The sequence below is a fragment of the Drosophila teissieri genome, chromosome 3R, assembly GCF_016746235.2.
Source record: "Drosophila teissieri strain GT53w chromosome 3R, Prin_Dtei_1.1, whole genome shotgun sequence".
Lineage (NCBI taxonomy): Eukaryota > Metazoa > Arthropoda > Insecta > Diptera > Drosophilidae > Drosophila > Drosophila teissieri.
In genome coordinates, this window is record NC_053032.1 from 9,687,575 (window position 1) to 9,708,235 (window position 20,661).

At 42.8% G+C, this 20,661-nt stretch overlaps 4 protein-coding genes across 5 annotated transcripts; 1 reads left to right on the forward strand and 3 right to left on the reverse strand.

The window, feature by feature from the left end:
- The first annotated feature begins 3,642 nt into the window (after nt 1-3,642).
- LOC122619372 (organic cation transporter protein) lies at nt 3,643-11,184 on the forward strand. 2 transcript variants are annotated; one of them, XM_043796271.1, is made up of 7 exons: nt 3,643-3,817; nt 7,853-8,145; nt 8,208-8,435; nt 8,501-8,759; nt 8,958-9,375; nt 9,504-10,010; nt 10,407-11,184. In XM_043796271.1, exons 2-7 carry the CDS (start codon nt 8,047-8,049, stop codon nt 10,651-10,653), a joined length of 1,758 nt encoding a protein of 585 aa, XP_043652206.1. In that variant the 5' UTR covers nt 3,643-3,817; nt 7,853-8,046; the 3' UTR covers nt 10,654-11,184. The 2 variants fall into 2 exon arrangements, with proteins under 2 accessions (XP_043652206.1, XP_043652205.1); XM_043796270.1 differs by lacking the exon at nt 3,643-3,817 and adding an exon at nt 6,042-6,556.
- Nucleotides 11,185-11,814: 630 nt separating this feature from the next.
- On the reverse strand, nt 11,815-14,271 carry LOC122619507 (organic cation transporter-like protein). Its single transcript, XM_043796488.1, has 5 exons — nt 14,028-14,271; nt 13,321-13,763; nt 12,843-13,260; nt 12,281-12,787; nt 11,815-12,194 (listed from the first exon to the last, which is right to left on the reverse strand). Exons 1-5 carry the CDS (start codon nt 14,168-14,170, stop codon nt 12,068-12,070), a joined length of 1,638 nt encoding a protein of 545 aa, XP_043652423.1. The 5' UTR covers nt 14,171-14,271; the 3' UTR covers nt 11,815-12,067.
- A 950-nt stretch (nt 14,272-15,221) lies between these two features.
- On the reverse strand, nt 15,222-17,461 carry LOC122619509 (organic cation transporter protein). The gene is made up of 6 exons (XM_043796491.1): nt 17,273-17,461; nt 16,856-17,012; nt 16,520-16,778; nt 16,049-16,460; nt 15,485-15,991; nt 15,222-15,424 (listed from the first exon to the last, which is right to left on the reverse strand). The coding sequence occupies exons 1-6, from the start codon at nt 17,413-17,415 to the stop codon at nt 15,286-15,288; spliced, it is 1,617 nt and encodes a 538-aa protein (XP_043652426.1). The 5' UTR covers nt 17,416-17,461; the 3' UTR covers nt 15,222-15,285.
- A 911-nt stretch (nt 17,462-18,372) lies between these two features.
- LOC122619510 (organic cation transporter protein-like) lies at nt 18,373-20,537 on the reverse strand. The gene is made up of 6 exons (XM_043796492.1): nt 20,349-20,537; nt 20,003-20,156; nt 19,667-19,925; nt 19,198-19,609; nt 18,630-19,136; nt 18,373-18,554 (listed from the first exon to the last, which is right to left on the reverse strand). Exons 1-6 carry the CDS (start codon nt 20,489-20,491, stop codon nt 18,416-18,418), a joined length of 1,614 nt encoding a protein of 537 aa, XP_043652427.1. The 5' UTR covers nt 20,492-20,537; the 3' UTR covers nt 18,373-18,415.
- Between the last annotated feature and the right edge of the window lie 124 nt (nt 20,538-20,661).

Sequence of the window (20,661 nt, forward strand, 5' to 3'; positions counted from 1 at the left end):
ACTGAGGTATTTGGCTTAATCAGCACATTTGCAATCGCGGAAATTGTATAAATATCAGCGGAAAGAAGCGATATTAAAGAAAGCTAAGATTATATACACACTTTATTTACTATGAGCGCGAAATAAGTTGACTCAACCGTGGGTAAAGATGCCAGCCGATAAGGCAGTGCCAATTTATTATGAATAATATATCCCAAAGAGATACAACGATTTGCGTTTGTGTGTCAGGGCCGTTATCATATATTAAATTTTTAAAAATTCTGAGCAGCAAAATAAAAACACTCTTTAAATGTAAAAAGGTGGTGAAGAATACGAATAAAGAGCATTGAGATAAGATAATATTCAGTAGCTATTCGTCTTCGAATTAGCACAGAAAACTCTTCTTACTAATTGATTGAATCATTCTCAGCCTCTTGGGGAACATAATATTTTAAGAGCCTTCCGAGTGTCGGTACTTCCCGTAGAAGTGCACTCCACATTTCAGAGTGCCGTTAGAGTTGTTGGGGGCAATTGCACCTGAGCTGCAACTGCAGTTTTTGCACTGCGGCGACGGGAAGGAAATGAGGCGATCCACAGAGAACCATTATCTCGGGGCAACCAGTTGGATCTGGTATGGAGATACATATTGGCACGATAATCTTGATTGCATTCGTGGAAGCAGTCTCCTTAGTGCAGGGGATCGCATAACTTGTTTTGATTTTCGCGCTTGTAACTGGTTTTTATTTTGAGCAAGACCCCTCGAATGACATTTGACCGATAGATGACGAACCCAAACCTCTACCCTGCCCATTTGTATCTGAACGTATATAACTACATGATTGATGCTCGAGATCGGCGTAAGCTCGTTGCCCGATACACATCCATTTAATTAACCATCGATTATGCGCATGTTTTTTCTTGGCATAAATTAAAGAACAAACAGAAAAATTAAAGCAAAAGTTAAGTCACGTTTTTGACTCATTTGTATCTGCTGCCTTCATAAGTATGTACGAGTATACTCGGATGTGTGCGTGTTTGCTTTGTGCGAACGATAAACAGAAATATATATAGTTTGAATTTAATTTTAAACTTTTTATGCCGGAGACATCGTTGCCAAGCTCGTTTGGCTTTGGCTTTGGATTTGGTTTTGTTCCATTTTTTCTGCTCACTTTTTGTTTTCTGATTGGGGGTCAGAGTATTTAGTTTTGCACTATTTTTTATGTGTCTGGCGCGGAGAAAGACTCGCCCAACGTGTTTCGCGATCGAAAGTCTGTTATTCAGCCCGATCGTAAAATGTTAATGCGTAGTCTGGGTGTGGGTCTGGGATCTCGGATCGGGGATTGCGGTCTGGGGATCTGTCTCCTATAGCTATCAGCTGATTGCCGACCAGCTGCCAAAGGTAAACCTTTGTGCGGCCTTTTGTGTGGACCATGCAATCCGATTCGTACCGGTTCGGAAAAGCTCTCTGTCCCCAGAAACCCTCTGATCAATTTGTTCTGTCTCCGGCCCAGAGCTGCCCCCACTTGTCGATGGAATATTCCCAACATTTATGCTGGTACGCGCCAGCTGGTACGGCACCCCGCCAGCATATATCTCGGAAATATATATATGTATATATGAACGTGTGGATGGAGATGCCGTGACATCATTTGCATAGTCCATCTCGGGATCTCGGGTGACTTCGGTCCAATTGCCCAGCATTTCTGGGTGAGTCGGCACTTTCATTCATCGATTTGTTTACGCAATAATTGATTGTTGTGTTTATGTTTGCTTGGCCAATCAATTAAATGGCTTTCTTTAGATTTTGATCATTTTTTTGGCGAACAAATTTCTTTTTCTGGGTGGGTCAAGAAACTACATTGTCCAGGCTTACGTAAAATATATGATTGGTTGGGCTTTGGGTGGGTAGAACTTCGATTCTAAATGGGATAATCGAAGAAAGTAATACATATTCAAAATATTGAGGTATAAATACATAGTAAAACTATTAAAATTAAATCAATGACAGTAGTAAAACGGTTGATAAGATAACCATCAAGGTTTTCCCCTGACTTTGTTCCATTACATGCCCTGCCATCGCGTTCTCAGTCTAGAATTTCATGTTTTTTTGTTAAGAACCCTGGGTATCATTCGAGCTTTATCGCCTAACTATAACAACGAGGGAGCAGCATGAACATGTTTAGACTGTATATAATAGAGTGCCGAGAGGAACCACCCATTTGGTATTTATGGAGGGCTGGATTAACGACACTTTGTGCTTGAAGTGGCGTTTTATTTCGGGGTAATGGTAATTTCGTAATTTCATGAAGAAAAACTGCTGACGCCATTTGTTGAGCATACGCCGCATTGCCCCACGGCCGATTGTACGAGTTGCGAATGCGAATCCGAATCCGAATGCGAATGGAAATGGGAATGGGAATGGGTATGGGAGCTGAGCCCGTGCTCATAATTGGTTACAACTGACACAAACCAGTCCGGATCGGATGGCCAACTCAAAGAGTGAGTGGAGCGCAGAGAGAGCGAGCTTTATCAGTGGGGGAGAACGTGTTCTCGGTGGCGATCTCGCCTTATCACTCGGATCTCGGACCTGAGGGCTTCCCTTACCCCTTCCTAGGATCGCCACGCTTTCGAACTTTCGGAAAAATGGTTCCGGTTTGCGGCTATAACAAGAATAATGCTCTATCTGGCCTTTAAATTTTTTGGTTCATTTAAAAAAAGAGGTCGTATTACTCAGAGCTGTTTGCCAGCTCACTAAAACTTTAATCCGATTCTGCGACGTAGTTGTGGGATATAAAGATATTCCATACAAAGAAACGCCAGATCGTTTCTTCAAATTCATTTTTTGTTCTTCTTTTTCTCCCGCATTCGAGTAAATCCCATCCAACAATCTTCCCCTAATTGTTAACCCATTAAAATACTTTTTTATAGAGGCGTTTCTCACTGGCGTGTTTGTGTCGCCAAGCACTCCAATTGAAGCCAACAGTTTTGTGTGTGTATTTATATCGGCATTCATGGAAATATAATTGTTGATTGCCCGGCAAACAAAAGAAATTGTGTCATTAAAGCTTAATCAGCAGCAAACTATAGCAAACATTCGAATCAATTAAAGGTTCGCAGAAGGGAAATTCGATATGCGGTGGATGGTGGACGGCGTTTTTAAACTAAAGTTGATGAACTTGGATGGGTACGCAGTGAAAAAAACATGGAAGGTAGTTTGAATATAGCTTATTCTATATTAAATATGTTATATTCTGTCTTAGCTATACAAATTATATTGCAGCTTGCTTATTTCATGAGCAATCGTAAACTTTTAGTCTGTGTAAAACGAGAGAGATGGATTTCTATTTGGTGCGAGAGAGGGGCATAACTTATTTTCTTCAGTGTATAAAAAGCTATTGAACTTTATTACGGCTTGAATAGCTCAATAAAGAAGTCGGTACCCAAATTTCATTCCGCGTGGAATGGGGAAACTCGAGTGAAAGGGATAAAGTGCATTCTTTATTTGAAAAAAGGGAGAGCGAGAGAGCAATGGCGTGGTGGAAAGAGAGGGCAGAACCAAGAATACGGCACTCATTTTCAGCTGCAGCTTACAGTTGGCAGCGAAACTTTGCTGGCACGCGAAAGCATTTATAACCGACAACATGCTGTGAACTTGAAGTCAAAGCGAATCCAATTGTCACGCGAGCAGCAGCAAAAGATCGCGAGCGAGGCCCCAGCAGCTGATCGCTGAGTGTGGGTGAGAGAGAGAGGGAAAGTCGCTCAGGATCCGCGGAAGAACTCGGGAAAAATCGATGCGTCGCGTAAAATGCGTGAAACTGTATACAAAACTGCCTAATTAGTAAGTTCAATATCTGATGTCTATTATTATAAAATCAATTTTCGAAACATTTCGCAAGTGTGTGTGAACGAAACCAGACTCAACAATAGTTTATGGTACCAGGGAAGTTCGGGCTTGCGTGCTAAAATAAAACCTCCGAAGTAAACCACAAAATTCGAACGGTTCAAGGACCCAACCGAAGGAAATGAACAGTGAAAACTATAAAAAATTGATATTCAGTTACTAAAACTAACGAAAGGAGTTTGAATTATAGTTCAGAAATTGCAGAGTTATTTATGCATACGATGCATTTGATAGTCAAGAGCGTGTTTTAAGCGACTTTAAAATTGCAATATATAAATTTAATATTCTTCGGAAAAGAAAGCGACCAGAATATATTTCTTGAGCAAGCTGAAAGGCAGACACCAAAATCTCCTTTGTTTGCCTTGTTATAAGGCGCGTATTAAACCTTTTGCGCAAATATACTTTTAGTTAAATTCCTTTTAGCCGAACACCTTTGCATAAGCATAATCTAGGTGCTGTTGATATTGGCCCAACCAATTAATACAGTCCCAAAGACGGCGTTCGTAATTCTCGCCCCTGATGTGTTAACGCCTCTTGATTTGATATTCGCTTCTTTCGCGTTTTTATTGTTTGTTTTTCAAGTAGGTGCTAAAGTTGGCCAAAGAGTATAAGAGGATCTGCCGGGCAGCATATAAATGCAGCTTAGTCACCTAATCCAGTGAAAACCCGGCTGGATGGTCGGGTAACAGGGCGTATGCGCGATGAGTAATGCTTTGTATTCGGTTGCTTTGAAAAGGGCCAATGGAGCCCTGTACTTTCTTTGTTTCTTTGTCAGACAGTCGGGCAGTCAGACAAAGAAAATGGCATGAAAATGCAAATATTTGCAAGAGCCGTGCACATTTTCCGGATCTTTTGAAAGATCATACATCTGGCAAGTACAGTTGGCCAAGATCAAAAAGAGCAAGCCAGCACGTGTTTGCCTTTTTTTGGTTGGGGGAAAGTGCGATATGATCGAACCCGCATTTCGTGTTGTGGCATTGAGTTTTTATTTTGGCTACGCACCTCGATTTTACGGCACCTAACTCGTTAGCACATGGAAGTCGACTACTTGAGTGTACAACGTCTGAAATTGGGCATTATCTAATCAGCGGTTGGTGGGCCGTATGCCTTGTACTCGCCTTACCCACTTGATTGGGTTTTAATTGCATTGGAGCATTAGCCATGAGCTTTGATTTCTGATTAGTGTTGCCAACAAATTGATATTTATTTATGGCTCACTGCTCACTCACCTTTAGCTACCAGTAGGCCTCAAGTGTGTTATAAACTGTCGTCTACTAATTGCCGAAGAATTTTGATTAATCACATTATGATTTTTACAAATTCTAGTTGCAGTGCTCTCAATAGATTCAGATAAGCTAGATCCCAGTTAAAGGGCTCACGACTTTCATACCTGGCCAGTTTATGCCAAGCACGGCTGGTGTTCCTTTGATTTGATTCTTGGTCCTCGAATTGAAATGATAATCTTTGCTAAAATATAAATTCTACGTGAGCCCTCGTAAAAGTTAAAAAATGGCAACAGGCCCGTATCTGTGCTGTTATGACTCTTCTTAAATCCTGAAAACAAAAAAGTATCAAAATAACGAATGTATGCAAGATAAAGTAAAAAGAAAGCGACCCCAAAAGATCGTATAATCAAAACATATTGCAACATCAGCGCCAATGCTACGAGTTTAATGAATAATTAGCAAAATAATCGTAATAGAGTGAATCAGCAAAGAATTTCCCCTTACAGTGATATTTTTAGCGCTGAATTGCGGCACAACCATTTCTTTATAGGGCAAGTTTATCAAAAATTATACCGAGGGGAGTTTGTTTTGGGAATTAGCATGGCCATCCGATCACAAGGGTGGAGTATGGGGATGTAAATCAAATGAAATCGTATCGAATCCAATCAAGTATACGCCGTGTGGTCGCTCGTAAAAGCCCCCAAAAAATCAAATCACAAAACTCGAGCTTGGCGAGCTGGACGAGCTGGGCGCTGTGTTTATTTTTCACAGGTTTTGGATTTAATTATGACCTGTTTTCTGGTCCGCCTGTTGAGTCGAGTTCGATTGGCCGTCGCCACTGCCGCCACTGCCGCTGCTGCTGCCGTCGCCGTTGCTGCGCGAGCAGAACAGCTGTTTGGCGTTTTTAATAAACAATCGTCGGCGTTTGGCAGCTCAGTTTGTGAGGAGCGTTCGGCGGATACACATCGCACCCATCGCTCTTGGCCAGCTCGTCCCAACGGGCCTAAACGGTTCCGACAAGCGCACTAACCAAGGCATTTAACGGAAAAGCACTCATCGTATTTCTACATTTCATTCAAATCCAGTTGAGCGTGCGCGTTTGTTTTCGTGAATATCCAAACAGATAAATATTTGCCTTCCTCTGAAAATCGGGCTGCAAAAGCATTTTCATTTTTTATTGGCCGCGTGTGCGTTTCTGTGACAGAGCCGTTGAACTTTGAAATATAGAAAATATTTGGAAAGACATCAACAATAACATACCGACATTGTATATCCCTGCACTAATTGCTCTCGGGAAATTTTGTTTGCGGTGCGTCGCAGAAAACATCTTGTTTCTACGCTGCAGAAATTGCTCAATTTATTCTTTGTTTCGCCTTATCTGTTTTGTTGACTTGTTCGTAAACAAAATTGTGGCCAGAGTTTTCACTTTCCACATATATAAAAGCAAAAGGTAAATAGCACTATAAAAGCAATAAATCCAAATTCTAAAAGTGAGCTAATTAAACAGATTTAGATTCCCTTTCTTGACTGTGTAAGCCATAACTTCAGAGTGTATAAAAATTATTCTGGTTCGGCCTTCACAAGTTTCGCAACACGACAGATCTTGTGTAAAATGTGTAATTAGAAGGAACCTTGGATCCGATTTACAAAACTTACAAAAAGTGGTTCTTAGAGTGGAAAACCAAGGGAAAACCAGTTGCACTCACCCCAAAAATGCATGAGCGATCCACAAATTATTTATTTATTTCGCCAAGATGTAAATCACTAGTGCCGGATCTGGCACGCCGTTGTCGAGTGTCCAACTCCAAGAGCAAAAACCATTCGGAGAAATCCAGTCGGGCAGTACGAGGTCTGAATCGTCATCCGCACGTGCTCGGTCCCCATTGAAAGTCGATTCTCGTTCTCGTACTTGACAACAGTCTCCGCCGGGCGGAGTTATGGCCCTCGCATTAGTCAGGCCTCCAACTAGCACTTTTTCGGGTTTTATCTAAATGAACGCCTATATAAATATAAATATTTTGCCAGCGATAAGTCCATGTAACTGGCTGTGGAACCCGCTCTGGTGACCTTAATTTCGGCTCGTCCAACACGCCGAACGATGTTTGGCCAAAGTCTGATCGCAGTTATCTTCGCTCCACGCTCCACGGAGTGGAGTGCTCAACGGTAGTCAATTGCTTATCTGGGCTGGCGAATCATGTTCAATATGGTCAGCTTCGAGTGGAAATGTTGTTTTCTAATCGATTTTCTCGCTAAACTGCGCCCAACGTGCTAAGTGAATCCATTTATTTGCCTATTACAATTATTTAAAAACAATTAGCGGGGAAAAGCAAACGGGATTTGATGACAGAACGTGGCTAGACAATAATAAAATTAGAGCCATAAAATCTCGTCGGTCCGGGGTTGATAAGAAAAGGGGGGTTATTTGCGCCAGATTGTTGCCCATTAATATGGGCAAATTCCACGACTTTGTTACCAAAAGTTATTTGTACCTGCGTTGTGAACTCCGCTGAAGTATTTTTATATTAGTTGCGAACAAAAGTTTCCTAAAATACTTTACAATTTATACAATGAAAATGTTTACTGAAATGAAGTGTGCCTCTGCTTGTGAAAATATTTATTTAATTTATTTGTTTTCTGTTTACTTTGATATATGGTCCGAAAAGATAATCTTATCCAAATGTATTCTTAGAAAAGTTCATTGACTAAAGTTCATTGACTAATTACTGAAAAACGCCTCTCGTTTCAGACCAAAACCAAAGGAACAATTTTGACAACTAACAATAAATTGTGATACATCACATGTGAACTCCGCTGGCAATTGGGCTCGCCTCCTTTCCCAAACAAATCAGCGTTCATAGAACCAAGGCTCAACCATCTATAGTACAAACACAATACCCACACTGAACCCAACTTACTAGGCTCCAATCACACTCATACAACATGGACTTCGATCAGATTCTGGCCAAATGTGGCGACTTCAATCGCTACCAGTTCATGATACTCGCCCTCTTCGGGTTCATCAATATCATCGTATCGATGGTGAGTTCTGGATTTCCATGCTATAGTGTCAACTGGATTGACTGAATTTCTTGGAATTTCAGCATTACTTTACGCAGACTGTCATTAGTTTTGTGCCAGATCATTGGTGCTATCATGACAAACTTGTGAATATGACATATAAGGAGATCGGGGAGATCTATGCCCAGTTCGAGAATCCCTCGTGCACCCGATTGGAGGACATCAATGGCCGCAATGCCACCGTTAGCAGCAAGCCCTGCGAGAAGTGGATCTACAACTATGACTTCGGCTACAGAAGCATGAACACAGAGGTAAGTCTGGTCTACTGACGACCAATAAAGCTGGATATAAAATCTAACGATTGTATTGTATTTAGCTGAACTGGGTCTGCGACTCGGCGTACAAGGCACGTATTGGCCAGTCGCTGTTCTTTATTGGCTCCGTGGTGGGCACACTTTTCTACGGCCTGCTCTCCGATAAGATTGGCCGCGTTCCCGCCCTAATCTTGTCCAACTTCTGCGGCTTTGCCGGGGACTTCTCCACCATTTTCACGAAGAGCGTGGCCACATTCACGCTCTGTCGTTTTATTTCTGGCCTGGCAGCCGACACTAACTTCTACCTGATGTACATTATAGGTAAGCAAAAATATATATAATGGGCCAGTAGACTATTGTTATTAAGTACTGATAAGCAGGTTCCTTTGCCATAAGTTCCCTTAAAGTTCGAATATACAATATTTGTAATGATTACGCGCAAGACGTGCTCAAAATGGTATATCTTGACATCTGTAACGATTGACTGACCTTCCGAATGATTTACTTTCTCCCGAATAGTGCTCGAATATATCCGACCCAGCATGAGAACCCTGGGTCTCAACATGGCCGTGGGTCTGTTCTATTGCCTGGGCCTGGTTTTCACTCCATGGCTGGCAGTTTTGGTGGGTCACTGGCAGATCTACCTGGCCTGCACCTCGCTGCCCATTCTGCTGGTGGTGCTCTACTACTTTGTGGTGCAGGAGAGTGCCCAGTGGTTGGTCACCAGGAACGACATCGACGGGGCCATCGTGAGGCTGAAGCGGGTGGCCAAGTTCAATGGATGCCGGGTGAGCCAGGCGGACTTCGACGAGTTCCGGCGCCACTGCCAAATGACCCACGAAATGCTGGGTGGCGATGACAAGAAGCAGGCCACTCTGCTGGACATGTTTAGAACGCCACGCATGCGCAAGAACACACTCATCCTGTTCTTCAAGAGGTGAGTTTCGCAGAACTGAATTTAGCATAGGACAATTATTTTCATTTGATTATTTTCGAGCTATAGTTAAAACTCCTTATCAAAGACGTCGTTTATTTATACCACTCTGTTATTTCTCTCATCCACAGCATGGTGATCACCCTGTGCTACGATGCCGTCTCCCGAAACGTGGAGGGCATGGGCATATCCCCCTTCATCATGTTCTCGCTGAGTGCCTTGGCAGTGCTGCCCTCGAGTATCCTGCTGGTCCTGCTGCAGGATCGCATTGGTCGCAAAGGCATGGCCTCGGGATCCTTGCTGGTGGGCGGACTCTTCACCGCCGCCGCCGGCATCGCGATCGCGTACCAGCAGCACAACCACAATGCCATTCTGCTGGCCTGTCTGACCATCGCCGCCCGTTTCGGAGTGGCCATCTCCTACGAGAGCGGATCTCAGTACGCCACCGAGCTGATCCCCACCTGCGTGCGGGGTCAGGGCGTGGCCGCAGTTCACGTGGCCGGATTCGCGGCCTCCTTCCTGGCGCCCTACATCCTCTGGCTGGGCACCTTCTTCAAGGCGGCGCCCTCGATCATCCTGGGTGTCCTGTTCTTCGCAGGCTCCTTTGTTTGCCTGCTGCTGCCGGAGACGCTAAACAGGTTAGCAATGACACGAATTTGATTGACCGACAAATTGCTTAGTCGAAAGAATTATTTGAACCAAAAAATGCACCACGTTAAGTAAATGATGAGCTCTTCAAATTTGATAAATGATTTTAGAATCTATCATTTTGCTTTCCAACATTTATCATTAATCAAGACTCCATAAAGCTGCATTCTAATTAGCACATCTAATCGATGACTGGCTCTTATTTTGAGAGACAAAGAATTGAATTGTAACTTTGCGTAAAGTTAGATATTTATAAAGTAAATTGTCCTTTTGCAATCGCAATGAACTTTTTAAAAACTCATCGAAGGTCTTTTTGCCTTTATAATTTTGATAATTAGTAAGTTGATAAAGTGCATATTTTACCAATGCCCAAATTGTTCTTGCAGGAGCCTGCCCACAACCATCGAAGAGGGTGAGGTGTTCGGAAAGGGCGAGCGCATGTTTGACTTCCCGTGCCTGCACAACAAGCACGATGACGAGGAGTCCGATTCCGAGCTGGAGAAGTACAAGCGGAAGCACTCCCTGATCGACGCCAAGCAGATGCAGATGGAGTCCTGCTCGAACGGGAAGCGCAAGCAGTCCTTGATCGACGCCGATCACGAGGAGCAGGCCCTGAAGGACGCCAAGCACTGAGGGGCGCCACCCCGTCCTCAGTAGTTCGTAGTTTAGCTAACCAATTTCGCCTAGATCCTAAGACCCCAGGCCGTAGGGATCCTGGCTGCGATCCAGACTAACTCGATTCGATGGCCGGTTGGGTGCCTGCAACATTTGTGCTCAGTATGCAGAAGCCTTTTCTTATATAGAGTGTACCCTTATAATTTTATATATACGTATATATCTACTTTAGCTGGTAGTCACCTTAGGGCTTAGTTGTACATTTTACTCTGTCGAAAATTGCTGTTTTTCCAAAATGCTGATTGTGTATAAAAATGGAATCGTATAGTTAACACTTAAGCGGCACAAAATCACTTAACTTAAACCAATTGAATACTTATCGTAAGAGTTTTTCATACCTACATGTACATAAGTGCGATACTACTTAGGCCAGTAACTGAATGTTCTATTTTGGATTTTGATCTTTAAGCAAATGAGAGCCATCAAGCAAACTGATAATAATTATTTAAAGTTAGACAACCACTTATAAAATATACAAATGAAAATCAATCTATGACGACTTTTGTGGTATTTTCCGCCGGCTTCAATATCGGCAATATTGGTACCATACTCTACGATGGGGTGGGCGTGGCAACAAGTTTTTTTGCAAATCGATAGAAATTTACATAGCTAACAAAAAATGAAAAAATATAAAAACAGTTTTCAAAAGTGTGGGAGTGAGTTTTTTGGGCGTTAGAGGGGCATGGCAACACGGTGGTCAACAAACTTGCGCTGCGTCCATGTCTCTGGAGTCTGCACGCCGAATCTCAACTTTCTAGCATTTATAGTTCCTGAGATCTCCACGTTCATACGGACGGACAGACAGACAGACGGACATGGCCATATCGACTCTGCTATTGATCCTGATCAAGAATATATATACTTTATATGGTCGGAAACGCTTCCTTCTGCCTGTTACAAACTTTTCAACGAATCTAGTATTCCCTTTTACTCTACTAGTAACGGGACAATAGTATTAAATATTTAATGAAATTAAATTGGTATTTACAAATGAAATTAAAGATATAAAATTTGGATAATATTTTTCCATGAGTTAGTCGACTTTTATAAGTACTCCCTAATATTTTAATTTCTGACAGTGTTGATTTATAATTAAGATTAAAGTAAGCTATCAACTCATTACGTTTTTTATATATGTGTATATTTATTGTGAAAAAAGGAGTGCGTCATAAATGTATACCAGTTCTGTTTTGGATATATAGGATTAGATAAGTGTATTCTATACAACGGTTTTGGTTTAATTACTATGCATCCTTCACATGAGTAATAACTATCAGACCATTCGGTTACGGGGGTCAGCATTTCGTTGCCCCATCATCAGGTTGAGTGGCTAGCAGGTTAAACAGTAGTCAGCTATCAGGTGCATCGTTCTCTAGGGTTCAGACTTTTGGTCCGCATGCTCGGTCAGACTTTCGCGGCGTTTGTGTAAGCATGGGAAGTACAGGCAGCTCTCGTTCATGGCGAAGCGCTCTCCGTCGGCCAGGGTTTCGGGTAGTTTTCTAAAATTGATAAGGGAAAAATGTGAATGAGTCACAAAGTAATGAAACCAATTGTCCAATATCCTTTAGCTGCATTGTTCACTTACTTGTGAAGAGTTTCGGGAAGGCTCAGGCAGAGAAGCGCACCCAGGAACATCAGAACGCTAATGAAGATCGAGGGGAGCGGCTTGTAGTACTGGGCCAGGTAGATCACATAGAAGGCCAGCGAGCTGGAGGCCAATCCCACCACATGGATGTTGGACACCGCCTGTCCACGCACACTGGTCGGAATGATCTCCGCTGCGTACTGGATCTCCGCATCATAGGAAACAGTTGTGCCAAAGCGTCCCAGACCCACCATTAGTGCCAGCAGAACAGCATTCTCATTGGGATCCAATACCGCGATCAGGAATCCAGTTGCCGCGGTTGTGATGGCTCCCACCAGCAGAGCTCCGCATGCCATGCCCTTTCGCCCAATCTTGTTCTGGAGCAGTAAGATGGTGAATCCAGCTGGCAGGTAAACACTGGAGGTGAGTGAGAAGAGCTTAAAGGGCGAGGAGCCCAGGCCTTCCATGTTCCTGTTGATCACGTCGTAGGAAAGCGTGATAATGACCCTAAAAACATGACGTATGCAATTTGTATCTCATAGAAGCAACACAATAGACCTACGATTTAACCAGCAATGTGGTGGTAAAGCGGCGCAGTCTGGGAGTCTTGAACATTCCTAGGAAAGTATCCATTTGCTTGTTCAGCTTGCTCTCCTCGTTCATCTTCTCGCGATAATGCTTTACGAACTCATCAAACACTGAGTCCTCAACTTGACGGCCATTAAACTTGGCCACTTTTTTCAGACAGGCCACCGCCTCATCGTACTTCTTCTTGGTCAGCAGCCACTGGGCACTTTCGCAGATCAGGAGAGGATAAATGAGGACTCCCAGGGCTGGAAGAGATGCCAGCCAGAGGTAGCGACGCCAGTTGCCAATCCACATGGCGATCCAGGGCGAGGTCATCAGTCCAAAGCAGTAGAATACAGCCAGGATGATGTTCAGACCAAAGGTGCGACGTTTGGGACTCAGGTACTCGAAGACTATTGGAAAATGAATCGGTTATTTTGGATTGCATAGCTGCTGAATGTCAAATCACCTACCCAAGATGTACATTAGGTAGTACATGGTATCCGTGGATAGTCCTGACACAAATCTTGAGAAGGCGAACCAGGGTAGCGTGTGCACAAACGAGGTAATAAAGTCTCCAGTTGCACCGGATAAAGTCGCCATCAGCATGGCCGGCAATCTTCCAATATGGTCAGATAGAAACCCGAAGGAAATGGTGCCCACCACCGAGCCCAGGAAGAAGAAGGATTGGCCCACCGCCGGCTGATGCGATTTGTCGCAGACCCACTTCAGTTCCGTGGTTAGGCTCTCGTAGCCGTTCTCCCGCTCGAAGATCCAGTCTTGACAGGACTCATCAGAGGCCACTCCCGTTCCATTGACCACGTCGGAGAGAAGAGTGCAGGAGGAGTGCGAAACGTTGGAGTAAATGGCTCGCAGCTCCGCGGCACCCAAGCCCATTAGGTCATCGTGGGAACACCTTGGGGATTGGAACAAATTAATTTAATTGGATTTTTAAGTAGGTGATTTCAGTTATATTAATATAATATTTATTATAATATTTAATATTTATATTAAAAAATACAAAACAACAAATGAAAATGGTCATTATTTTGAAATTATTTCCTTAGAGCTTGTTACACGTTTTAACAACGGATCGGGAAATATTCAGAAACAGATTTTTTCTTTTAGCATAGAATTTAGAATATTTTTTATTCAACTGCTCTCTAATTTACTAACTTACCAGTGCTCAGGTGTAAAAGTAATAAGGGTCTGTGAGAAATAATGCAACGAGCTGAGAATGTTCGTGTAGCCGTAGAGAATTAGAATAACAAACTGAAATCTTCCGAAGTTTCCACACTTCTCAAGTACGCGGTCGAAATCCATAGTGATCTCTTTTAGGAACCGTACTTGGGTAGTAATTTCTAACTGACTTTATTTTGTTTATGTGAATCTTCCCAGCAACGAGTCAACTACATTCTGCCTGTATGCGCAGTGTTTTGACGCCCACTAGGATCGGCAGCTGCCTTATATAGTATAAAGATATAGGCGTTGTCGCTGATTAGGACGGGTAATTAGTACCACAGAGATTGGGATAGGCAATCTCTCGCTTTTGGGGTGTGTGCCTATGATAAGATGCTGAGACCAGAGCAAACAGTCTACGGAACAGGTGAACGAACACCCTAAACAGAAGTTATTTGTTTACCTAACAAAAATTGATGTTATAATGATTAAATGTGGATGAACACAAACTGTATTAACACACGGTTTAGCAAACTGGTCATGTATCATCTTGTATCATGTATTGACCTTGGTTTCTGGATTCCAAGTAAATAAGGCTTTGTGAAATGCGATTTCCTTTGCTTATCAGCCATTTAACTTGGTCAAGTGACGGACTTTCTCGAAAAATTCGGCTTCTTTCCGTTTGTTGACTTTGTCTTAGATTTATGATGGATTAGCCACTGTCGTGCTGTAAGTCACGCCTGAAATGGAGTCTTTTTTAATGGGGGGATTTACCGGACTTACTCGTATGCGGACGGATTCGTTGTTTGTGGCTGAACACTTTAGAGATATAGATTATATATAGTATAGATTACAGGTCTACTTCTCGCAGGCGCCAAACAAAGCTTCTTCAAAATACTGTTATACTTAGCTTATCTCGCCGGCTAGTAAAAGTTCCGGAACCATCGGCGTGATCTATATAAATCATGTCCTAGACAAAAGCTAATTAAGTGTTAACGAACCGAATAAGAGAGTAACTGGGCACTACGCTACTTAGTAAATGTCTGAGCTTGGGATTAAAATATCTGAGTTCTGAAATGCGATCAGTCTATGATGAAATCAGATACTCAGATACTTTTTGTATTATCAGAGGTAATAAAGCCTGAGATTATTGTCTTAGTAACCACCCATACAAATTAAGAGACTTGTACACAGGTTTTGTTATTAGTCTGTACTCTTTGGTATTAGCATTTATTATATTCTTATTACATTCACTATAACTACTCTTTAATTTCGTTGGCTGACTCCAACTGAGATGCGGATTTATTCGACTGCCTATTTCGTGAAAAGCAGGGGAAAAAGTACCATTTCTCGCCCTTGCCGAATGCCTCGCCCTCCTCTAAGGTTTGTGGGAGTTGCCTGCAGGATAAAATAATTATTATTATTTATAAATTGATGGGATAAGTATCAACGACTTACTTGTGTAAGGTTTCTGGGAGAGTTAGACACAAGCAAGCGCCAATAATGAGGAGGAAGCTGATCAAGAGTGACGGCAATGGCTTGTAGTAAGTTCCCAAGTAGATGATATAGGAGCTGAAGAACGCGAAGGCATTGCCCACCACATGGATGTTGGCCACTCCTCGTCCTCGAACACTGGTTGGAATAATCTCCGCCGCGTACTGGGCCTCCGCATCGTAGGCAACAACCGCTCCGTATCTTGCCAAGCACACCATGAACCCGAGGAGTACGGAGTAGTTCGCAGGGTCTAGAGTGCCCACTAGGTAACCGGTGGTCGCCGTGATGAAGGCACCTACAAGAAGCGAGGCGCAGGCCATGCCCTTTCGTCCAATCTTGTTCTGGAACAGGATAATGGTGAGACCACCAGGAAGGACGACGAATCCTGAGTAGGAGAAGAGTTTGAACGGCGAAATGCCCACGCCCTCAACATTGCGACTCAGGATGTCGAATGCAATTGTAATGATCATTCTGAAAGAGTGTATAAGGCTTAGTATCTTTAAATTATTTTACTTCGTTTCAACTCACGATTTAATCAATAGAATAATGGTAAACTTTCGCAGTCTTGAAGTCCTCAACATACCCATAAAGGTGTCTGAGGATTTTTTTTGGGTACTATTCAACTTCTCTCGATAATGTTTGATGAATTCATCGAAAACAGAGTCCTCTACTTGGCGTCTATTAAATTTGGCGACACTTTTAAGGTTGCTAACCGCCTTGTCGAATTTTCCTTTCGTTAGTAGCCACTCGACGCTTTCGTGGAGGAATAAAGGAAAAATTAACATTCCTAGAGCTGGAAGGGAAGCCGCCCACAGGTAACTGCGCCAGTTGCCCAACCAAATTGCTATCCAGGGCGAGATCATTAGGCCTATTGAGTAGAAAACACCCATGATGATATTCAGACCAAAGGTGCGGTGTTGTGGACTCAAGTACTCGAAAACTGAAAATTAATGGTGTTGAATATGGTGTAATAAACCTATATACTTCATATAAACTTACCCAAAATGTACATCAGGACATACTGGGTGTCCGAAGACAGACCAGATATAAACCGGGTGAACGAGAACCAGGGCAGACTTCCCACGAAGGAGGTGAAGAAGTCTCCAGAGGCTCCTGTTAAGGTCGACAGAACGCAGGCAGGAAGTCGTCCTATGCGATCGGCCAAGTATCCGAAGAATATGCTTCCCAGGGCGGAACCAATGAAGAAGAAGGACTGACCCACTGCCAGTTTGTAGGCATCGTCGCAGACCCACTCGAGCTGTGTTCAATATTTCGCACGATAGTGTTGATTATAAAATTATAAAATGCGTTTTCTACTTTTGGGCTGAAACATACCTCTGTGGTAACACTCTCGTAGTTGCTTTCCTTTTCGAAGTCCCAGGAGGTGCACTTGGAATCCCGAAAAGAGGACCGATCTTCATCATACTGGATGACACTGCAGGAAAACCGTTCAGTGAAATTTTGTGAATATTCTTCTACTGGCGCTGAACATCTGAAATAAAAAGAGTGGGAATATTTAAGGCGAGTATATAGAGAAGCTATTTCGTGTATTGTGAAATTGGATATGGTCTCGGTTTAGATTATATTTAATTCGTACATGTTATTATTTGATTTGAAGAACTGATTCGAAAAATTACATATAAAACAGCTATTACCACAATTGACAACTTTGAAATATATATTAAACATATACTTTTATAATGAAATCCCGTTTAGTTTTATATTGTGGAAAATCCCATTTCGAATGCTCACCTGTACGAGGGCGTGAAACTAATCAGAGTCTGCGAAAAGTAGTGGAACGAGGACACTATATTAGTGTATCCATAGAGTCCAAGGAGCAGGATTTGGTAGGGGCCGAAGTTGCCACACTTCTCCAGGACACGTTGCAGATCCATTGCGGCACAAGAAACTGCCCTGATCGCAGACCACCGACTGATGCCAGCGAAGGGGGCGAGCAGCTGGTATATATGGTGTACACACCATTCTGGAACCCCGGATATATGGCTAATACTCCGCAAACACGTAATATCTGGTGCTAGTTTATCTCACAACGGGACATGAGGAAGAAATATAGCTTTTGAAGCATTTCCGACGTCTGGCGTCTGTGTGGCGTGTGGAGAGATTCTTTCTAGACCCATGGGCCGATTGCTAATGTGACAACGGGGCACAACATAAGTTTGCCCTTACTTATCTCAATGGGTGTTCTATGGTCCAGTAAAATAGAGCTGTCTGGCAAATATAATCTGGCTAATCTGCCCAAACAAAGTCTCGTTGGTGTCGTTTAATGTTCTGTTGGAGACATTTAAGTGCTTACACTTGATTTGGAAACATCAATTCAATTGTGCAATAGATGAGATGCTATTCATTCTGACTTCTCCTTTCTATATTTATAAACTAACTGCAGCCCTCGAGCGGGATGAATACATCAAAGTAAAATCTGCTAGACACGTATAATAGATATTTTATAGTCTGTATATAAACTATCCGTGGGGTGTAACTTGTTTCCATAGCAACGTTTCGAAGTCGTAAAAAACAAGGAACCAATCGCTTTCTATACAACGCTATACCACGTTAATTTAAAATTTTAAAGCTTTTTTTGTAATGAACTACGGAACTACGACAAGTTCTGACAGAAGCTAATTAAGTGTAAACAGGCCAAACAAAAAGGCATCAAGAGAAATAGATGCCTGGGTCTGGGACTACGAAGATCTCAGTTGCAGAAATGAAACCAGAATATGATGAAATTGGTAACGTTTACGAGTGTCCGAAGCCATATAATAAGTAATTATTGTTAAGATATAGCTTTTTAAGTACTGTAAATAAAAGTAAGAACCCAGTAAACATGCTTTGATAGTAATTGTAGTCTGTATTTGTATTTTGAATAAAAACTTAAAACTAATTGGTAATATTGTCGGATGACTCCATTTGAGACGCAGATTTATGGGTTTCCTGCCTGCGTGAAAAGCAGGGAAAGAAATACCATTTCTCGCCTTTTGCAAATATTTCGCCCTCCTCGAGATTCTGCGGAAGATTTCTGCAAAAAATATTTAAGTTTTGTATTATTTGTATATTTTACTAATTGAATGTATTCAAAATGTAGAAGACTTACTTGTGCAAAGTCTCCGGGAGAGCCAGGCACAAACAAGCGCCGATCAGTAAAACAAAGCTGATCAGAAGAGATGGCAGTGGCTTGTAAAAAGTCCCCAAGTAGATGATGTAGGAGCTGAAGAACGCGAAGGCATTGCCCACCACATGGATGTTGGCCACTCCTCGTCCCTTGACACTGGTTGGAATAATTTCAGCTGCATACTGGGCCTCAGCGTCGTAGGCCACCACTGCGCCATATCTTCCCAGACTGACCATAAATCCCAAAAGTACGGAATAGTCTGCTGGATCCAGGGTGGCCACCAAGTAACCAGTGGCCGCCGTGATAATGGCACCCATAAGCAGAGAGGCGCAGGCCATGCCCTTCCGCCCGATTTTGTTCTGGAATAGGATAATGGTCAGACCGGCAGGCAGGTAACAGAATCCAGAGTAGGAAAAGAGCTTGAACGGCGAAATGCCCACGCCTTCAACATTGCGACTCAGGATGTCGAATGCAATTGTAATGATCATTCTGAAATAACAGAACAGAATGTTGAACATGTTGAATATATGTCGGTATCATTCTAACTCACGATTTGATCAATAGAATAATGGTAAACTTCCTCAGTCTTGGAGTCCTCAACATACCCATAAAGGTATCCGAAGATTTATTCTGCGAGTTGTTTAGCTTTTCGCGGTAGTGCTTAACGAACTCATCGAAAACAGAGTCATTAACTTCTCGTCCATTGAACTTGGCCACGCCTCGAAGACTTTTAACTGCCTTCTCGAACTTTCCCTTTGTCAACAGCCACTCGGCGCTCTCATGGAGAAACACGGGGAATAGTAGCATTCCAAGCGCCGGAAGTGATGCAGCCCAGAGGTAACGCCGCCAGTTGCCCAACCAAATTGCTATCCAGGGCGATATCATTAGCCCAACGCAATAGAAGACACCCAAGATGATGTTGAGCCCAAAGGTGCGGTGTTTTGGACTCAAGTACTCGAAAACTGCAAAAGACGTGGAGTTATTCTAACTAATGAACGATAAAAGTTGAGTGTACATACCCAAAATGTACATCAGGACATACTGGGTGTCCATAGACAGACCAGATATAAACCGGGTGAACGAGAACCAGGGCAGACTTCCCACGAAGGAGGTGAAGAAATCTCCAGAGGCTCCTGTTAAGGTCGACAGAACGCAGGCAGGAAGTCGTCCTATGCGATCGGCCAAGTATCCGAAGAATATGCTTCCCAGGGCGGAACCAATGAAGAAGAAGGACTGACCCACTGCCAGTTTGTAGGCATCGTCGCAGACCCACTCGAGCTGTGTTCAATATTTCGCACGATAGTGTTGATTATAAAATTATAAAATGCGTTTTCTACTTTTGGGCTGAAACAGACCTCTGTGGTAACACTCTCGTAATTGCTTTCCTTTTCGAAGTCCCAGGAGGTGCACTTGGAATCCCGAAAAGAGGTCAGATTTTCATCGATTTGGATCACACTGCAGGACAGCAGGGACATGGAATTCGGTTGAAAGTCCTTTGGTTGAGAACATCTAAAATGGAAGGAACTCTATAATCTTTCCAAATTTAATATATAACGTTGTGTGACACGCAGCACTTGTCTAAACGGATCTGGTAAAACAACGCACTTGTTTAATAGTTTTTAAACGTTTAAAGGCCGCCTATACATTAAATAAATTCTACGCCAAGTTTCATAATTTTTTATCTTGGAATTCCCTTCTCACCTGTGCGAAGGCGTGAAACTAATGATGGTCTGGGAAAAGTAGTGCAGCGAGGACACAATGTTCGTGTATCCAAAGAGACCCAGCAGGAGGATTTGATAGGGGCCAAAGTTACCGCATTTCTCCAGGACACTCTGGAGATCCATTTCGGCACACGAAACCGCAGCAGTCGCGAAACATCAACTGATTTCGACAAAGTAGAACAAGCAGGTGGTATATAGCCGATTCTGGGCGCAGACTATAATGCGCTAATACACTGCAAACAAGGAGAATCTGTTGCTATTAGTTTATCTCCCAAGGGGCATTAGGAAAAGAA